Source organism: Muntiacus reevesi, chromosome 2 (assembly GCF_963930625.1).
Source record: "Muntiacus reevesi chromosome 2, mMunRee1.1, whole genome shotgun sequence".
Classification (NCBI taxonomy): domain Eukaryota; kingdom Metazoa; phylum Chordata; class Mammalia; order Artiodactyla; family Cervidae; genus Muntiacus; species Muntiacus reevesi.
In genome coordinates, this window is record NC_089250.1 from 268779977 (window position 1) to 268800138 (window position 20162).

A 20162-nucleotide genomic window follows, 5' to 3' on the forward strand; every position below is an offset into this window, starting at 1 on the left:
GCCGAGCGTGAGCCGGAAGCAAAGGCAGGCGGAGGAAGCCAAGGCGGAGCGCGCTAGACAGCCAGAGGGCGCATTTGTGCAAAATTGTAGCCCAGGGAGGGGAGAAAGGTGAGCAGGCGTGCAAAGGAGCGTGCAAGAGCCTGGGGGGGGGGGGGCTGCTGTGTGTGCTGGGGAGAGGGGAGGGTGGGGAGAGCCAGGGGCATGGAGAGGGGGGGAAGGGTGGTTAGAGGGGCGGCAGATGGTGGAATCTGAGGGCGTCCCCTTCCTCTGCGGCCTGGGGGACGACCCCCAACCGGTCAGGCTCAGGGCTGACCCTCTATGGCTCTGTCTGTCCCCCGCTCCCCAGAATCGACCCTTCCCTCCTTCTCCATCCCCCTCTGTGATTTCCTCCAGCCCCCCTCCGCTCCCCCCACCCCTTCACACACACACACAGTCTCGTGTCAGCTGCCCCCTCCTGTGAGGTGCAAATGTCTGGCCGGGGTCAGGCCACCTGGTGACCTCCGGCCTTGGGAGAAAAGGGTCAGGGCGCAGTTCTAAGAGTCCCTGGCCCGGGGAGAGAAGGACGGTTGGGTTGGGGGGGGGGGGCGGTCAGAGGTCAAGAGGCCAGCTGGCTCAAGGGTTCTGTGGACGGGCTGGTCCGTCCAGGCCAGCCATCACCTCTCCAGGAAAAACTTGAGAGCCCGGTCGATGTTCATGCGGTGTCCCACCCTGGTCACCCCCAAATCGACGTAGTCCTCCTTGGTCAAGGCGGGCAGGTGGGAGCCATCGATCTCGTGGTCCAGGAACCGGGCTCGGTGTTCGGCCAAGCCCAGCCACTCTAGCCAGTCAGCCACATCGAACTTGGTCCAGAAGCCCAGAGGTTTAGCGCCGAACGGCTTGTCCGGGGGCAGGGAAAGCAGGCGGGTCGGTGAGAGGGAGCGGGATGCCCCTGACAAGGCCCCGCCGAGACCCCCGGACATCCCGGGGTGGGGCGCCACAAAGACGGGGGCGAAGGGGTCGGCCGAGCCTCCTGCCCCTCCGGTGGGGGAGCCACGGATGTCAAAGAGGCCCGGGTAGAGGGGTCCGGAAGGCAGGATGGGGAGGGACGAGGGCCGGGGCGCAGGGCTGACCTTGTGCTCCGAGGCGGGCAGCAGTGAGGGGCTGGGGGCCCGGCGGAGCAAAGGTGGGCGCATCTCGAACTCCACGCCCTGGAGGTGGCGGGCGGACGTGGAGGAGGAGGAAGCCGATGGGGAGGTGGCCCCCGGGGCTGCAGCGGCTGAAGGGGACACCGCGGTTCCCGTGGGGAGTGGCGGCAGAGGTGGTTTGGACCAGTTCTGAAACAGGCTGCTCACAGGTTTGGAGAGGAGCGAGGACTGGGAGTCTTCGGAGAGTCTGGAATGTGATAAGGGGGCGGGGGTGGAAGAGAGGGGTGGGGTGGGGGGCAGGGGCGGTGTGAGAAAGAGGCAGAGGTCAAGATACAGGGAGAGAGGAAGAGAGACCAGGGCGGGGGGTAGAGAGATGGGAAAAGATGGGAGGAGCGAGCGAGGGGGTAAGATGGATGTCAGGACAGAAAATGAAGGGAGAGAAAAGTGAGAGGACAGGGAAGAGGGCGACAGTCGAGAGAGATGAAAGAAAAAGAGACATTAAGTGATAATAATAATAATCGCCACCACTTACTGATGCTCACGTGTGCCAGGCATTGTTCTAAGTGCTTTTACAGATCGCATCTCAATGGAATCCCCGTGACAGCCCTGATGCAGGTTACTATTATTATCAGCAGCACAGAGAGGTTAAGTAACTTGCCTAAGGACACACAGCCAGGAAGTGGCAGAGCCCAGTTATATGGCACCAAAGTCTGAGCTCTTAACCACTACCCTATACTGCCTTCCGGGTTATGGCCAAGTCACAGCAGAGTGGAAGACAGGGAGACGGTGAGAGAGGAACAAAAAAAGAGGGGGAGCATTCAGGGGAGAGAGATGGAAGGGGACAGGGGACAGAGAGAGAGAGAGAGATGAGGAGAGGGCAATGAAAGAGAGAAGAAACGAGGGGAGAAAAGGGTTCCCCTCATCCCTTTAGCTCCCTCCACAACAGTCCCTGCCTCAGGGCCTTTGAACGGTTCCCTCAGCTTAGCGCTCTTTTCCCTCGAGGAGCCATAGTTTGCTCTTTTCCTCCTCCAGTCTCTGTTCAGCTTGCCTGTTATTTGAGACACCTCTCCCAACCATCCCATTACTGCATTTTTTTCCCCTAGGATGATGGCAGTGACTTTGTTTACTGTCTGACCTCCACCTCTGCTTGTCAGGCTGTGAGCTCTATAAGGGATGTGCTGTGCTTGTTTTGTCCATTGCGGGGTCCCTCCCTCTCCCCCTGAAAGGGCATCCAGTAACAGAATAGATGGCAAGTCAATCATTGGTGGATGGGTCAACTAAGTTAAGCATCCTTTCCTCCGTAATCAGTGAGATGCCTTAAGATCTCAAAGACCTCTAAGACCTTAAAAACCACCTTAGAATATCGCTGTAAGGATATCAAACCCTCAAGCAGAATTAAAGTAAGCTCTGAAGAAGGACAAGAGGGTTAAAAAACCTCCCTCCACTCGCTCTGTCTGAGTCAGGAATGTGACTCTATACTTTCCCTAAGATTAGAAGGGCTCGAACTTTGAGCTGATTCCAACTAGCTAGCTTCTTTGGAAAAGTTCCCTGCATCTTTCCGGATTCCTCCATCTATACTTGATGGCCTTTTAAGAGACCCCCTCCCCTCCTCCATCTCATGGTACAACAATTGGCCTCAAAAACCCTTTTAGGTGAGTTCTACATCTTCCTCCTTCTACAGAGAGGTAGATTCCTTTGCCGAAGGTCACCCAGTTAGCAAGTGTGGGGCTGGAACCAGGACCCCCCCCCAAAACCCCCCCCCAAAAACCTAGCTCTAGTACCATGCTTGTAACCACCATGCCCTAAAGCCTCTTGTCTTGAACCAACACTGGGCTCAAAGGGACTCAGAGATTTCAGGGATTGTCAGAAATGACAACCCACCAAGGAAATGGACATTGACAAGTTGTGGTCCAGTCTCTGTTCATCACTTTTTGTTCATCATGGAATGTGGGTTGTCATGGTGATGGGAAGAGATCACAGAAGCTACTGAGATAAAGGGAAATTTTGAGTGCCTGGGAAAGCATGCTTCTCTAAGGGCAAACTTCTCTAAGCCAGCCTGGTTTGTTTTCTTTCTGCCGCCTAAAGGGACGGGGTTGATGCGGGAGGTGGGCTTCAGTACCCACAGCATCAGTCCCTCTGGCTTCCACTGCCAACCGCCAGCCCTGCACCCTGCTCACCTCTGCCGCTGCAGGGAGGAAGTCCGCTCCGGGACGTAGCTGGCTCCCCCGTGGTGGCTGTCCCCGCTTCCCCCGCTGCCTCCCCGGGCCCAGGGCAGAGCGCCACCAGCTGCCGAGGAGCCCCCAAACTGTTGAAGCTTGGAGCTGAGTTCACTGATGATGCTGGCTTTTACAGTGGCCAAGGCTGAGGCCTGAGGCTGGGCTAAGGGCCCCGGCAGTGGGGGCGGCGGCGGGCCCGGGCCCTCCTCCCAGGGCAGCAGCTTCCGAGGCAGGGAGGAGGCCGACGGCAAGGGCACTGGCGGACCTTCCGGCTCTACAGCCACGGGGCCGCCAGCCACGCCTGCCGTCGAGGATCCCGGACAACCGCTCAGGGCCAGCAGCCCATCGGTTCCCGCCCCCGTCACCGAGACAGTGGGGCTGGTGGGAGTGACAGGGTCTCGGAGTCCCCCGCCAGGGCCCGGCCGCAGGCCTCCTCCGGCCCCAAGCGCCCGGCCCCGGAGCTTAGAGGGAGTCATGAGCTGCGGGGGGTACGGGGGGCCAGGAGTGCCGCTGCCCCCGAAGGCCTGCCCGTCCAAGTAGGCCACGTAGGTGTCCAGGAGCTCCGGCCCACCGGCCACGCTGGCACCGCCACTGCCTCCAACGCCCCCGGTTCCAGCCCCTGCGCCACCCCCGCCTTCAGCGGACAGGCTGCTCAGCGTGGAGGCGCTGCTGATGGTCTCCAGAGGGTGGTCGCTGCTGCTCCGACTGTCCACCTCCTCAATACCAGAATCCGTGCCCGGCGGAGGGTCTGGGCCAGGTTGCGGGGCTGGGGGAGCCGGGGCGGCTGGGGCGGGAGGGCCTGGAGGGGGGTCCCCGGGAGCCGCGGGGGCCCCCTGGGTCAGCGTTGCCACCTCGCTGTCATAGGAAGTCAGGCTGGATGCGGTCGAGTCCAGGGTGGGAGGGGCGGCGGCCACGGCCGGGGGCGGCACAGGGGGCAAGGGGGTGGTCGGGGTGGGTGGGTCCGGCAGCGGGTGGGGAGGCCCCGGCGTGAGGGGCGACTCCGGCTTCTCGAAGCTGTTGGAAAACTCGAGGGGCGGGGGCAGCGGTTCCACAAAGAGGAATTCGCCGTCTTCCACGTCCACCGAGGGGGCGGGCGGCGGCAGGACCAGCAGGGGGAGCCCGTTCTCTTCACTGCCCCGCGGGGAGGTCGGCGAGGGCGGCGCCGAGCGGCGCGGACTGGGCGGCGGGACCCCCGGCCCGTCCTCCGAGGGGGGCCCCCTTCCACCCGCCCCTCCGGCCCGGGGCTGGCAGTTCTCTAGGAACCGCACGTGGAGGGGCAGCCGCTCGGGCTCCTCCGGGGGGGCGCTGGATCTCCAGGGCTTGCTCACCCCGGGGTGCGGGGCGGGGGGCTCGGGCCCCAGCTGCAGCAGGAGGGGCCCGACCCCGGGAGCTGTGGGAGGCAGGCGGTGCAGCAAGGAGCGTCGGGCCGCCGGAGGGCTGGCCGGAAGGGACTTCTCCTGGCTGCCCAGCCCTGCCCGGTACCCCAGCTCCCGGCGGGCCGGGTCCGGGGGCGAGGCTCCCCAGAGGCGCAGCACTGGCTCGTGGTGGGCGTGGGGCGAGTGGTGGTGCGGGGTGGGCGGCGGGGCCTCGTAGCGGGGCGATGGGGGCCTTGGAGGGGGCTGGGGGGGCCCACCGCCCTCCGAGGACTCCTTCAGCGCCCGCTCCCGGGCGGCCAGGGCCAGCCCGAGCGGGGAGGCCGGGTCCAGGGCCTTGCCGGTCAGCGGGTGGACCAGGGGTCGCGGCGGCAGGAAGCTGGTAAAGGCGCTGCTGCCCCCGTAGGCTCGGGCCCCGGCCGCGTAGCCCGCGTAGCCGCTGCCGCTGCTGGCGCCCGCCGACTCCAGCCGGAGGTAGGGCTCGGCCGAAAACATGCCTTCGTCGATGGACTTGGAGTGGCGCAGCCGGGGGCCCGGGGGCGCTCCTGAGGCCAGCGAGCTGTCGCCGCCGTCCTCGTCGCCCGCGTCGGTGGAGAGGAAGAGCGTGGACCGCCGGCGGGCTTCGTTCTGCCAGCCCCCTTCCCTCCGAGCCGCCCCCACCAAGGCCGCTCCGAACTGGCTGGTGAAATCCAGGGTGGCCGGGCCACTGGGCGAGGCGGGGGTGGGCACGGGCGAGGGGGACGGCGGCACGGGCGACACGGCCGGGGCGGGGCTGGGCGCGGAAGAGCCGCCGCCGCCGCCCGCGGCCTCGGGCTGGCTCGGGGGCTCCGCCTCGGTGCTGCTCCCCTGGCTGCTGCGGCCGCTGCTACTGGTGGACGGCGCCTTGATGATGATGGTGGGGATGGGGATGGAGTTCTTTTCCGACGGGGCGGCCGCGGCCGGCGGCGGCGGCGGCGGCGGCTGCGGGGACGCCGGAGACGTGGGCGAGGGGGCGGGCGGGAGGCCGCCGCCCTTCTGGGGCTCGCCTTCGACGACTTTGGTCTGCTTGACCAGCGGGCCCTTGCGCCCGCGGCCGGAACGGGCGGGCACGTACATGGCCGCGCTGGCCGCCCGAGGAGGCAGCTGGAAGTAGCGCAGCGCCGGGGCCTGGGAGGGGCCGCCCGCGCCGCCCCCGCTGCCGTGGTGCGACGGGGACAGCGCCCCCGGGGTCGGGCTGGGCCCGCCGCCCCGCCAGCCTCGCAGGCTGGGCTGGGGCCCCAGAGCCAGGCGGGGTGGGGGGTCGTCGGGGGAGCCGCCGGTCTCCATCTCCGGGGGGTGAGGCGGGTGGGCGTGGTGGTGGTGGGGCGCGGGGGGCGGGGCGTGGTGGTGATGGTGGTGGGGCGGGTGGTGATGGGCAGGGGGCAGGGGCCCGCTGTGATACAAGCTCTTCTCTCGGCTCCCTATCCGGGTGTCAGGCGGGGCGGGCCCATCGAAGGACGCCGGGGATGAGGCCGGGTGCGTGCCACCTGAGCTGGGGTTGAAGGGCCCACCCCGGGGAGAGGGAGTGAGGCGGCCGGAGGAGGACGGGGCTGGAGGTGTGCTGTAGGGGGGCTCTGGCGGGGACGTGGTGGGCGGCGGGGGGATGTCCTCGGAACCAGGCACAGACAGACTGCGGCTGAACTTCATGGCTGGGGGTGCTAGGTAGGGTCTATCGTCTTCTGCAGCCCCTGGGAAGACACAGAGGATCCAGGAGCAGGGCGGGGGTGGGAGGGGTGGTCTCCCCTAACCCTATGGAGCTAGAGTATTACAACAACAGCCATGATGATACTGATGGTGACACCCAGTAGATGTTAAGAAGGACGTTAGTCCAGAGCTTCCTTCCCCAGCTGTGGCAAATGCAAATCCGCTCGATACAGTAATTCAGGTTGTGCACTGCACAGCAGCAAACAGCAGAGGGAGCAAGAGAGGTGGGGCGAAATTCAGATGTACTTCTTCTCCGGGCCAGGAGGGGGCGTCTTTTCTAACTCGTCCAAAGGTATAATCTAGGCTAGGGGTCTCTGGACAAGGAAATGGCAATCCCAGTATTCTTGCTGGAGAATCCCATGGGCAGAGGAGCCTGGCTAGCTACAGTCCATGGGGTCGCAAGAGTCGGACACTAATTAGTGACTAAAGCACCACCACCACCAGGGGTCTCTTGCGGTGAGCGAAACTGGCTTGAGCCAGGAAGAGATACCTTGTTTATGTGCGTAGTTCTAGATTTCTTTTCTTGACAGGCAGAAAAGAAATGTAATTAGCACATCAAATCTGTGATTTCACAGATGGAACTCAGGATGAGGCTGATATTTTAAAAGAGGGAGCCAATTTATAGGTAAGCAATGTCAGGTGGATGTAAGGTAGCCAATGTAACACACATTGGCGGACTGTGGACACCGAAGTTGAGGAAAAGCTAGATTCAAACAGCAAGACAACTTGGAGAAAACCAGAGGGGTGAAATCTTTTGCCTACTGATCAACTGCCAGGGCTCAGTGCTTCACTGTCTCTTCACCTGACTTCTCTCTCTCCCTTGACTATCTCAGCCAGTGTCACCACTTCATTCACCACTTCCCTGCTGAAGACTCCCATGCTTGTCTTGGACCCCATCTTTGCCCCAGAGCTCTGGGCTCATGTATCCAAATGTTGCATCCTTTTGGATGTCTCTTTGGCATCTCAAGCTCAGCAGACCCTAAACTGAGCTCCTGATCTCTCCTGTGATCTTCCCAACCTGCTCTCTCAGCAAATGGCAGCTCAGTCCCCCACCTACCTCAGGACCTTTGCACTGACTGTGCCTGCTCCATGGAATGCCTTATCTCCAGATATCCCCACGGCTCCCCACTCATCTCCAAGTTTCAGCTCAAACCTGCCCCCCAGCATGCCTGACCTCTCATTCTACTCTTTTTCCTTTTTTCCCCATAGCACTCACCACAATTAACATACTATATTATTTTCTTATTTCTCCTCCTTACAATCTATCGTCTGTCTTCCCCTACTAGAAGGTAATTTCCATGAGGGTGGGACCCTTTAGTCTGTTTTGTTTCCTGACAAATCCCCAGTAGTCTAGCCTTGCATATGGTAGTGCTCAATAAACATCTGTAGAATGAATGAATAAATAAATGGAGTCAGGTATGAGAGAATGAACCAGAGTCTGTGGTGGGGGCTTTAACTTGCTGCATCCAGGCAGGGGCAGTGATGCCCCCATTTTCTAGATGCAGAGCCCCAGGCCCAGAGAGGTGAAGCCACCTCCCCCCGATCACACAGCTGGGATGGACAAGAACCAGGATTCAAACCCAGGTTTGCCCAGCAACAAAGCCTGAGCTCTTTGCTCAACTTCATGGTCACATATGGAAGGAGAAAAGAACATCCCCAGGCACCCTTGTTATCCCCATAAACCATCACCCTCCCAGCCTCCCCTTTCCCCTCCAGCATCCCTTACGCCTACTTCTGCAGGTGACATACCAATAGATTTTTGCCGGAGCATGAGCCCAGGTCCCGGAGGCAGGTAGGAAGGACGTTCGTAACTTGGCTGGGAGCGGTGGTGGGGATCAAAGCTTGACTTTGGGTTGGCAGTCAGAGGAGGAGAGAGAAAAGAGAGTGAGGGAAGATCAGTCAGGGCATGGAAATCCATGGATTCCCCCCACGGCCATCCTCCTTCCCTTCTCCAGCCTCTGCAGGAAGGGAAAGGGGTGTGAAGGAAGTGGAAGGGAATTCTGGGGAAGAGAAAGGTTTCTGAATCCTGACGGCAGCATGGGAGAGGAAGAAAGAGGGAAAGAAAAGGCAGATTATCAACTGAGTCTGCTCTGTTTCCAACCGATCACTAATCTGGGCACTTTTTCTCCACTCGTGTTGTCACTGCTCAGGTCCAAGTGACCACCATCACTTGCCGGGATGGCGGCAGTAGCCTCTTCCTTGGCTCCTGACTGCCACAGCTGTCCTGACACCCTTTTCTGATCTACTTTTCACACAAGAGTCAGAGGCGGGCTTCCCTGGTGGGCCAGTGGTTAAGGATCAGCCTTGTAATGCAAGGGACAGTGGTCCGACCCCTGATCTGGGAAGATACCACACGTTGTGGAGCAACTGAGCCCAAGAGCTGAAACTATGGAGCCTGTGCACTGCAACTCTTGAAGCCAGGGCACTCTAGAGTTGGTACTGCGCTACAAGAGAAGCCACTGCAAGGAGAAGTCTGTGTACTGCAACTAGAGAAAAACCCATGCAGCAACAAAGATCCAGCACAGCCAAATAAATAAAAATCAATCAATCTAAAAAAAAAAAAAAAAAAAAGAAGAAGAAGAAAATGTGAGGGATCTTTCTAAAAGAAACTCAGATCATGCTATTGCCCTGCTTAAAATCCTACTATTGCATCTCACATCAGTTCAGAGGGGATCCAGATTTCCAAGTCTGATCTTCAAATCCCCCTGCAGTAGGCACTGCCTGTGCTCACCCAGATATCTCCTTGGCCAGGATGCTGTGTCTGTCCCCAGCTGCAGCATCACCTTCCTGCAGCACTTGGTGGCCCCTTGTTCTGAAGAATCACCCTCCCCCAAAGGAGCTGATGTGCCCAGGCAGTTAGGTGTCCCCACTTCTGGAAGCAGCAGCCCGCAGCCCACTGACGTGAAAGTCTAAGGCGGGATTAACTCCATCCTGTCATTCACACTCCAGAGATCTGTGAGAGTTCAGGCTGAAGGGGAAATTCAGTGGAGATCAGGCTTGCTGACCTCTGCAGCTCATTCTGTCTCCCCAACGCCCTTAAAAGTTCCCCCTTAAGAAATCATTGTCTCGACCATCCATATCTCAGACTCCAACGCTAGGAAACCCAAACTAAGACACTATGTATGATCTAGCCCTTGCTTACATCTCCTGCTCTGGTCCCACCACACCCACCTTTTCTTGCTCCTCCGATGCCCCAAGGTCCATCCCTGTTTAGGACACTTACAATCCTGGATCTTCTCTCTGCAATGGTTTCCTCCTAATCATCACAGATTCTTTCCCATCTTTACCTCTTCTGCTCAAACATCCCTCCCAGTCACAGCCTACTGCATTTCCCTGTCCTGTCTTCTTCAAGGCACTTCTCTCCATCCGAAATGATCTGGTTTACTTGTTTACTGTCTGTCTCCCCGTCTAGAATGTTGGCTCCCTGAAGGCACCAGACATTTTCCCAGGTGCTACAGGTACAGGGTCAAGGGCTTATGATAATTCTAGAGGAGAAATGTTTTCATTTCTTTTCAGATAGGAAGGAGACTTGAATATAGTTCAAACTGGATAACATTCATCCCAGGTTAGAGTTATTATAATTATTTTCTTACTTGCTTGTTGTCTGTCTTCCTCAGCATGTGGCCTACCCAATACCCATTCTACTCGATAAGAAGAGCCTGATCTTCTTTGGCACTTATTAAGAGACTGTATTTCCCAAACTCCCTTGTGACTAGGCGTGGTCATGGGACTAAGGCAGGCCCAAATGCATACGTGGAAGTGTTGTGTGCTATTTCTGGAAAGTCTCATTAGAGGTAACCCAAGAAGCAACAACGTGCCCTCCTTTGCACTCCTGTCTTTCCACTGTTCCTTATTCCGGCTATCTGGAATGCTGGTGCAATAGCTGGAGCTCCAGCAGCCATTGTGGACTATGAGGGAACTTTGTGTCTGGGATGAGAAGGATTCTAGATCTTCATGACCATAGAGGGTACCACACCTCCCTTGGACTTCTTACTCCTGACTTGTTCAACATGACAGAGATATAAGCATTTATCTTGTTCAAACCTCTGTTATTTGGAGATTTCTCTTACCATGGAACCCACTTCCCCAAAAATACCCCCACTCCCTTTGCCAATATAAATTCTCTAAAGGAAGTACTTTATTTACAAACAAACTTTGTTTGACAGGTTCCCTCCTATACTACCAGGAGGGAGCAGCAGGTCTAGCACACAGTAGATGCTCAGCAAATATTTGTAGAATGAAGGACATCCTAACAAGATGTGGCAAGCCACCAATGATGTAACATTAGATCGCCTCTGAGAGACTGATGGCGGTGGATCACAGTGACAGGGGAGAAGTCAAAGCAGGAGGAGGCAATGGAGGGGGCCGAATAAAGGTGGAGGGGCTAGGGTGACAGGGGAAGAGTTCCGCTAACCGAAGAGGATCCAGACTAAAGGGGGAGGTGTCTGATCGGCACACTGGAAGACCTTCTAAGTGTGGGAAAAAGAGGGATCAAAGAACGGGTTAGTTCGGCACCAAGAGGGATCAGAGTGGCAGAGGAGATGCCAGATTGACAGAGGAGGCATAATAGCGTCTGAGGAGGCTAGGAGTGACTGCCTGAGGGGCGTACGGACTCAAGGCGGAACAGGCCGACCTGTCAACAAGCTGGGAGCGTCCTCTCCCGCGCAGAGAGGGCAGCCAGCCAGAGGGCGCCAGGTGCCGTGACGTCACCGGCTGCCTGGCAGATTTCTCCCCAGGAGGTCGGCCAGAGGTCCCGCCCTCCGCTGTGCCACGTCCTGGGTCAGCTCTGGGTCCGGTGCCTCCACAGGAGAGCGTGCCCGGGCGCAGTGCACAGGCTAGAGGCTGAAGATGGGCTGGGAAATTCACGTTAGGGAGCCAGCCCCGGAAAGGGGTGAGGGGAAAGAGACCGGCGTGGGAGGCTGATGGAGAGACAGAGCTAGACAAAAGACAGAGATGGGGGTCCAGAGGGGGCTTGAAACAGCCAGGCAGGGAGAAAAAGGTGGTCCTGTGAGGTCGTGCCATGGAGAGGACCAGGGCCAGCCTAGGAAGGGAAACATGCAGCCAGAGGGTCAGACATGCCCCGGGAGGGGGAGAGGCAGAGTATGCAACCAGGAGGATACGCTAAAAAATAACCAGAGGGAGAAACTGAGTCCAGAGAGAGGCTGAAACTAGAACCCAGACCACCCAGACCAAGATGTGGGGGACAGGGAGCAGGGGACCCCTGAGAAGCTGGGAGCAGTGACCAGGTAACAGAGACAGTGGCCAAGAAAACCAAGGCCACACGGAGGAAAGGACAGACAGACGAACAGCAGAGCCCTAGGAAGAGTCGGAGCCCAAGAGGATCTTGACCTTCAGTGGATCTACCAGGAGTCTGCAGCCCCCGTGTTGGCGCAGTGGATCCTCCCTAGCCCCCTTTAGGTTTAACCCAGAGGTGTATTTCAGGGACCTCTGTTCAGTGTGGTGCAGGCCCCTGTTAAAAGAAGCCTCAGGGTCTGCACTGGGCTTCCACACTGCCTGCTTGTCCCCCTGGTTTAGATGCAGCGAGAGTCCAGGTGGGAAAGGGGAGAGAAGCCAGAACAGATGGGAGATGGAGACAGATGAGAACAAGATCACCCACTGAGAGAGGCAGAGAGACACAGGGAGACCACAGAGACACAGGAAGGACATGGAGGAGCCCCTGTGTCTCAGGGACTGAGAACGATCAGGATGGCTGGTGGGAGGAGGGGGGCAGAGATGGTGACAGAGACAGCCTGCGACATGAGGGAGGGCTTGGGGGGGGGGGCCCAGGGACAGGCCCCAGGAGGGAGAAGGAAAGAGAAGAAAAGGGGAAATGACCACTGGTCTCCAGGACCCAGAAGAAAAGGAGGCCCCATGAAGACCTCAGGCGTTTTATTTCTAGGAGAAGGGGGTGGGCAGGCAGCTGGTTTTATTACTGGCTAGTGCCTGGGCCCTGGGGGAGGGGTTGTCTTTGAAGCCAGGATCACGTAAAGAGGGGCTGGCAACCTGGCACTTGGTGGGTACTCCACGCATTTGTTGAATAAATGAAAACAGAATCGGCCCTAATCTGTTACTAGAGACTCCATATTGAGCCTGGGATGTTGTTGTGGGGTCATCTCTGGGGGTGCAGGCTGGGGTCACAGCGGGGGCTCCAGTTTGTTATGTTATGGTGGCTGGGGGTGCTCACCATCTCTTGAGAGCCTCTGCTAGAAGCTGATCTCATTCAGTCCTCCTAAAAGCCAGCAAGATTGACTTTAGCCATATTTTACAGAACAGGAAAGTGAGGCACAGAGAAATTATAAAGCATGGGCCAAGTGACATAGTAAGTTAGAGGAAGTAAGGCTTTGAAGGCAGGTTTGCCTGGCTCTACTGCCCATGTGCTTTTTTTTTTTTTTAATTGAAGTATGGTTGATTTACAATGTTGGGTTAGTTTGGTGATTCAGTGTATATGTACATATATATACACACACGCATATATGTGTATGTGTCTGTTCTTTTACAGGTTCTTTTCCACTATAGGTTATTATTATTGGCCGCATGCCATGCAGGATCTTAATCTCCCTGACCAGGGATCTAACCTGCACTTCCTGCAGTGGAAGTCTTAACAACCAGATTGTCAGGGAAGTCCCAGGCTGAGAGATTTCAGATTCTTTGAGAAACCAAGGACAGGTGTGAAGCAAGGGCCTGCTGCATGCAGGGCCCTATGCCCAGCCTTCAGGAGTGGCCAAGGACCCTCTGCCTCTAAATCTGAAAGAAATTCTGGGAGTCTGGATACAAAATCTGCCAGCTGCATTTGGCTCTTGTAAAAGTACTAACCCTTCCAGAGTAGGTGTTAGAACTGTTGGGAGGGCTGTGGATAGATTTTGGGGGTAGGGAGGGGCTGTGCACTTGGGTAGGGAGAAAACTCCCTACATCTTGATTTTCATTAGCCTTCAACTAAAACACAACATTTCCTTAATTAAGGATGTTGCCCACAGACCATGCCAGTCTTAACAAAATGTGTGACTGTATCAGAAATCATAGGTATTTCTGCATTCTTCATGGCAGAGCGGCACATTTTGCTAAACAGTGTTTATGCTTCTTAGAAACTTTGAAATTAGAGTAGTCAAGATCCACCACTGGACCTTGCTGGCTACTGTGTTGAAGAAAAGGCACCAACATTACTGTATCACAAATTCTGCTTTTAAAAGTGTTTTGAGGGACTTCTCTGGTGGTCCAGTGGCTGAGACTCTGAGCTCCCAATGCAGGGAGCTGGGGTTCGACCGCTGGTCAGGGAACTAAGTCCCACATGCAGCAACTAAGACTTGGCGCAATCAAATAAATAAATAAAAATAAATATTAATAAAATTAAAACAATGCTTTGATAACTATTTTTCTGTGTACCTGGCTTCTTTTGTTATTTTATGTATTATATTTTGCTTTAATTTTATTTTTGGTTCAAGGGCCTTGTAACCTCACTTCATCTGCTCACGAGAGTTGAATTCTTTTTGCTGAGGCTTACATTGCCCTGAAGGGCTACACCCTTCCATTGTCACTCCCCATGGTTCTATACTGTTCTTGACCCTTGTGAAGTGAAAGTCACTTAGTCATATCTGACTTTGCAACCCCATGGACTATACGTCCATGGAATCCTCCAGGCCAGAATACTGGGGTGGGTAGCCTTTCCCTTCTCCAGGGGTTCTTCCCAACCCAGGGATTGAACCCAGGTCTCCCTCTTTGCAGGCAGATTCTTTACCAGCTGAGCCACAAGGGAGGCCCAAGGATACTGGAGTGGGTAGCCTATCCCTTCTCCAGTGGGTATTCCCAATCCAGGAATCAAATTGGGGTCTCCAGCATTGCAGGTGGATTCTTTACCAACTGAGCTATCAAGGGTTCTTAACCCTTACGGATTATGTATTTTATTTTATGCATTATTCGGAGCATTAATTCGGAGCACTATTTGGAGGACTAGGCCAGCCTAAAAGGGTCCACAGTCCCTCCAAAGTCAAAGCACTAGAGTCAGTGGCCCCTTGACCACCAGGTGTGGGTGTGGCCTGTTGCAAGAAGGAGTCAGAGGGTGCGGTCAGAGGGCAGGGAGGGCCTGGGTGGAGAACTGGAGGGTGGTGGTGCAGATGTGTCCCCGTGAAGGGGCACAATCCAATGAAGGACCAGCAGGTCCACACCGGAAATGACAGGGCCATGGCTGGACTGTGGATCCCAGTTGCTGAACTGCCTGGGGTTGAAATCCTGGCTCCCTCTTTGAAACTCAGTTTCCCTTCTGTATCACAACCTAGTGCACCTCCCAGGATGATTCCAAGGAATGAATGAGATAATCCACGTTAAAAACAGAGTGTCAGAAATGTGATCAACACCCACTGCAGGTGAGCGGGCAGAGCGGAGACAGAGATGATAATTAATATTTTAATAACTACCACTTGTTGAACACCTATTATTATGCGCTGTGCCTCTGCTAGAGAGTGCCATCCCTGACCTCCATTTACCTTCCCCGTGATCCTTAAGGCGGGTCGGAGATGGACAGAAAGAGGGAGGTGAGAGAGGGAGCAAGGAGGTGTGGGGATGGGGAGTGGAGGGAGGGGACAACGGTGGGATTTGGGGGGAAAAAGGAGGAAGAGGACAGGTAGAGAGGAAAGGGTCCCCCCAGAGTGGGGAGCAAGGAGAGACCCCAGAAAATCCGGTGCCCCTTAGGAAGAGCATTCAACACAGTGGAGTCACAAAGGGTTTGTAGGGGGAGGGATAAAGGCTCCAAGTTGCTCCATCTACCCCTCAAGCTTCCCTCCCCCAAGTCCCCCAATCCCGCAGGCCAGGCTGCCTACCTCAGTGGTAAAGAAGCCTTTGGGTCGGTGTTTGCCCAGGGAAGCCAGGCCACCAGGCCCAGGACTCTCGCTTGCACTGATGGTCTGCTGAGCTGCCGCCAAGATTTCATCCAGTTTGTCTGGGGGGAGGCGGAGGAGGGGCAGAGAGACAGCGAAATGAAGTTGGCTTGGGCCTGGCGGGCACAGAGACGGAGCTGCTAGGCGCCCCATTCGGTGACTTGTATGAACCAGGGACGGGCATCTCTGTCTCCCTCCCGGCGGGCCTCCTTGGAGACACAAGGTCCAGCCGGCAGGGCAGGTGGGAGGCAGCGACGGAAAGGGCTGAGGGCGGGGAACAGGACAGCCATCCTTCGAGGGACGGAGGGTGGGGCGGAGGCAGGAGGGGCTGCAAAGAGGCTCATGACAGAGGTGGGTGCTTAAACTTATCGGCTGGTGCACAGTCGCGGTGTGTGGATGATCAGCGTGGAAGTGGCTGAAGGGGGCGCGGGGGAGAGGGGAGAGGGACGGGGTGGGGGTGGATGCGGCACCCCAGGGGGCATGGGGTCGCGGGAGCTGCGGCCGCCCCCCGGGGAGCAGGGCTGGGCCATCTTACTGAGAGCCATCTGATACACGGTCCGCTTTTTCTCCATGCTGGGCACCGGCGGCGGCGGCTGCTCGTACTCTGTGGGCAAAGGAGGCGGATGAGGCCCGGGGAGCCCCCGGGGGCGGGGCGGAGCGGGCTCGGCCGGCGGCGGGCGTGGCCGGCGGGCGTGGCCGGCGGGCGTGCGCAAGCGCGAGTGGGGCGGTGAGGGGCCGGGGTCGGGGAGGGGCGAGTCCGCCGGCGGGAACGGGACGGGGGCCCTCCCGCCAGTCCTCTGCCCACTCACCACTCTTCTTCTTCCAGGGGGAGACTAGCCCGGGGGGGAGGCAGTAGAGGAGCCAAGAGTTAGGACTTCGCGGGGAGGCGAGGGGCCCCCTTTCTGGAACGCCCGCCTCCCTCAGGGCCCCGGGGTTGGGGGGGAACCGGACCCCCCGGGTCCACTCGGCCTTGCCTGGAGGGAGGGGGCTCGCCTTCCCTTCTGTTAGTGGGAGTGCGGGGAGCTGGTAGCGGGAGAAATAGAGGATGCGGGTGGGGCTGCGGGGGGACAGACGGAGAGGGGCTAGAAAGGAAACCGGGACCCGCAGAGAGGAACGGTACAGACCCAGAGAGAGACACCCCGACAGAGAAACAGATATAAACAGGGAAAGCCGACTCTCAGACGCCCTTTCCCAGCGACACACGCGCAGGTCAGTGGGAGCCTGACCCGTGGCCTGGGGGACGCGATGAGGACAGGAGCCCCTGGTCACTACCAACACTAGCAAGCCCGAGGGGTGATCCAGCCGCCCGCGGCCCCCTCTCCCTCCGCAGCACCTGGTCCCCGGCAGCCCCGCAAGCTCACCCATCTCCTCCAGCTCGGAGGTCATAGACTTGGAACGCAAGGAGATGGTTGGGGGCGGGAGCCGCTTAGCTTGCTGGGGTGCTGGGGAAGAAATGACGGTGAGGTCAGACGTCAGCACCATGGACAGAAACCCTCCGCGACCACCCCTGCCCCCCACCACTGCGGCGCTCCCAGAGCTCAGAGAAGAGATGCTGGTGATGGCGTTGAGTCGCTCAGTCGCCTCCGACTCTTTGGCGACCCCATGGACTGTAGCCCACTAGGCTCCTCTGTCCATGGGATTCTCCAGGCAAGAATTCTGGAGTGAGTTGCCATTTCCTTCTCCAGGGGATCTTCCAGCAAGCTGAGCTTTTGCTCAGTTCCTCTCCTGAGGGTCATGATCAAGCAGCCTTGGGGAGGGGAAGGCTGCTGCTACTGGTGGGACCATTGGGTCATTAGGGGTCCAGAAGGTCTTAGCCCAGTAGCAGTGGCGGGTGGGGGGAGTGTCCCAGCCTGACCACACAAGTCGGGGGAAGGAGCACCTTTCTTATGAACAGCTTCATCCATGTCCGGGTGCCTGGTGACCATCACCACCTTGACCATCAGCGTGTTGCCCCCTTGGCGGATCATGTTCACCACTTGCCGGTGGCCGACCTTCACCACGTTCTGCCCATTCACCTGTGGCACAGACACCCCCAACCACACCCAACAGGTGAGGGTTGGGATGCTTTCTGCTTCCGGGTCCCCGTCGAAGTGGCCTCCTTCTGCCTGGCCCTGTCTGTGGCACTGCCGGTCACTCTTCTCCTCTCCCCCGTCCCCCGTGCAAGCCCTCACCTCTCCACTCCTGTAACTCTTAGGGCCTCAGGGTCGGGGAAGGGGCTGGGCTCACCCTATATGCCTCTCTCCCTCCTTGTCCTCCAGCTGTGTGTGTGCACACGGGCGTGCCTGCCTGCACACGCACACATACGTGTGCACCTAAGCCCTAGGGGACAGCTCTGTTATCTTCTGAGATGCTTCAGAGAGGCTTTCAGATGGAATCACTGAAGAGGCTGGCTAGCTGCTGGGGGTGGGGGGAAGGGCAGGGGGCTGGAAAGCTTGGTGCCAAAGGAGAATCTGGATCTGGGCAGCAGCATCTTGGCATGGATCATGAGGGGTCTGGGGATTTGTTGCTAGGGTCCCAGGGGAAAGTGTGGTGTCTGTGGCAGGTGGGCCAGGCGCTGGGTCTCTGCAGAAGCCCCTGGGAGGCTGGGGGCCAGGACTCACCTCGATGAGGAAGTCTCCCATTCGCAATCCAGCCCGCCATGCCACGCCGCCCTCGTCCACCGACTCCAGATACTGCAGTGCCGGGAAGGCTGGGGTGGGGGTGAACTCCTCGATGGGGGTCTGCGCTGCAGATGGGGAGGAGCCGGCGGGGTCGGAGGGGAGGGGGTGGAGAGGCCGAGCAGGGGATGGGGCTCAGACCCAAGTCACAGAGGCCTCACCGTAGCTGAGGGACCAGCACCCCGGGGTGGGGTGGTGGGCGGGTCAGGGGAGGGGTCCCAGGAAGGGGGGGGTCCCTTCCCCTGTCCGTCCCCCTGGGTCAGAGAGCCCTTCTCCCGTCCCCTCCCCGGCCGGCACTCACCCTTGGCCCCCCGGAGCACGAACCCAAACCCCTCACTGTCCTTCTTCTGCAGCAGAACTGTCTTCTCTTTGATGATGTAATCGCTGGCGGGGAGGGTGGGGGAAGGGCGGGGGTGGGGTGGGTGGAAAAAGGATCATGAGACACGGAGCCACCTTGTGCCCCGCCAGCCACCTGGCGACCTGAACCTAAGCACCGGAACCCTTCACTGCACCCCCCCCTCCCCAGCCAGGAACCTCCTCACCCACTCCACATGTGTCTGCCTGCAGCAGCCCTGACAGGCCTCTCCCCCTCGGAGCCTGGAGCGCGCGGTCTCCCACTCACTCTTTCCTCATTCATCCATCGGCTCATCCATCCACCCATCCATTCAGCAAGCACGGCGAGAGGAACGCAGAGGTGAACCACCAGATCGCCAGACAGCCTGGCTGGAGGCCCTGCTGGCCACTTCCTGTCTGTGACCTTGAGCCCTGACTTTAACCTCTGGGGCCTGGGTTGCCTTGTCTATCGCAGCGGACGATGACAGACCCCACCTGGTGGGGTGACCATGTGAGTTCCCTCATCTATAGTGTATATAGTATTCAGCAGAGTGCTGGGTACAGAGCGTGTGCTCAATACGATGTGTTCTCTGTCTTCGGCCAAGTCTTTTAGTCCAGAGGACAGCTGTACTTGGATGATGCCTCTCCCAACTCCCAGACTATATATATACACACACACATATATACATGCTACAGTAACATCTCCCCAGGTCCCTGAGCAAATTGTTAACACTGCTTATTCAGCAACTGTCCAATATGGTGGCCGCTAGCTGCCTGTGTCTATTTATATGCAAATTAATTAAAAGTTAAATGGCAAAATTCAGTTCCTCAGCCTCACTAGCCACGTTTCCAAGGGCCCGGCAGCCACATACAGCTAGTGGCTACCACGCAGGATGGCCCAGATATGGAATGTCTGCGTTGCCACAGAAAATTCTAGCGTGCAGTGATGACATCTACTTCCTGGCATACTCAAATGGATCTCCTTCATGCGGTCAGAGGATTCTAACAAAATGAAAACTGCACGTGAATACGTGGAGAGTTCCCTGTAAGGCCGGGTGCTCACATAGCCAGAACGCAGACCTATTTCGTGTCTCTCAACACCAGCCCCGGGCTCACTCAGGTAACAGCTGCAAACCCTAGACGTCACCATGGTGTACATCAGGGCTGCACATCCATTCCATTCCAGGAGCCCCAGTATACAGCAGGCACCCCAGAATACCCAGGCACCCCAGCTCCAGGCTTTTCAGAATACCCACTATCCCCCACCCCTGCCCCACAGGCACCATGCCTTGCCACGTCCAGACACCCTGCAGTCACGTCTGAAACATGGCCCAGTGCACAAGCAGCCCCCTCAGAATACCCCAATAAAATCCACAGGCCCCAACACACTCCAATAATAGACAAGCATGCTCCCTGCGCGTTCCAATTACCTACCCCCACAGATTTGGCAAAACAGGCCTCCACCAATACTCCAGTATATTTCAGCACCCCCCCACACACATCCCAGTATGCTCCAATAATAACTCCCCCACACTCTGATCTCAGTCTATTCCCATAACACGCCCCCTGAACACAAACCAGCACACGCCAATAATACTTAATGTGCTCCTACTGTATTTCGGCACCAACCCCCTCCATACACGCAAGCCCTGCTGGGTAGTCCCATGACCCCCGACACATCCACGGTCAAATCCATACATTTGTACTGTAGGAACAGTGTTCTGCACATGCGCCCTGGCCCCTAGCTCTGCTCCCACCCATTATTAGAACGCCTTGGGCCCAACAGCAGGCATGCACATGTAGACACAGCCCACAACTGCCCTGGCTCAGAGCTGATGATGCCTCAGTAAACATGTCTATGCCACATCCA

At 57.8% G+C, this 20162-nt stretch overlaps 1 protein-coding gene across 1 annotated transcript in view; it reads right to left on the reverse strand.

The window, feature by feature from the left end:
* Positions 1-601: 601 nt before the first annotated feature.
* SHANK1 (SH3 and multiple ankyrin repeat domains 1) overlaps positions 602-20162 on the reverse strand; it is a 48072-nt gene continuing 28511 nt past the window's right edge. Inside the window, exons 15-23 of the mRNA XM_065926545.1 lie at positions 18261-18343; positions 17903-18027; positions 17182-17317; positions 16664-16744; positions 15838-15906; positions 15246-15364; positions 8185-8281; positions 3302-6419; positions 602-1371 (exon numbers count right to left, since the gene is read on the reverse strand). Of these exons, the coding sequence (XP_065782617.1) occupies positions 654-1371; positions 3302-6419; positions 8185-8281; positions 15246-15364; positions 15838-15906; positions 16664-16744; positions 17182-17317; positions 17903-18027; positions 18261-18343 (4546 nt within the window). The 3' untranslated portion in view covers positions 602-653. The remainder of the gene's footprint in view (positions 1372-3301; positions 6420-8184; positions 8282-15245; positions 15365-15837; positions 15907-16663; positions 16745-17181; positions 17318-17902; positions 18028-18260; positions 18344-20162) is intronic.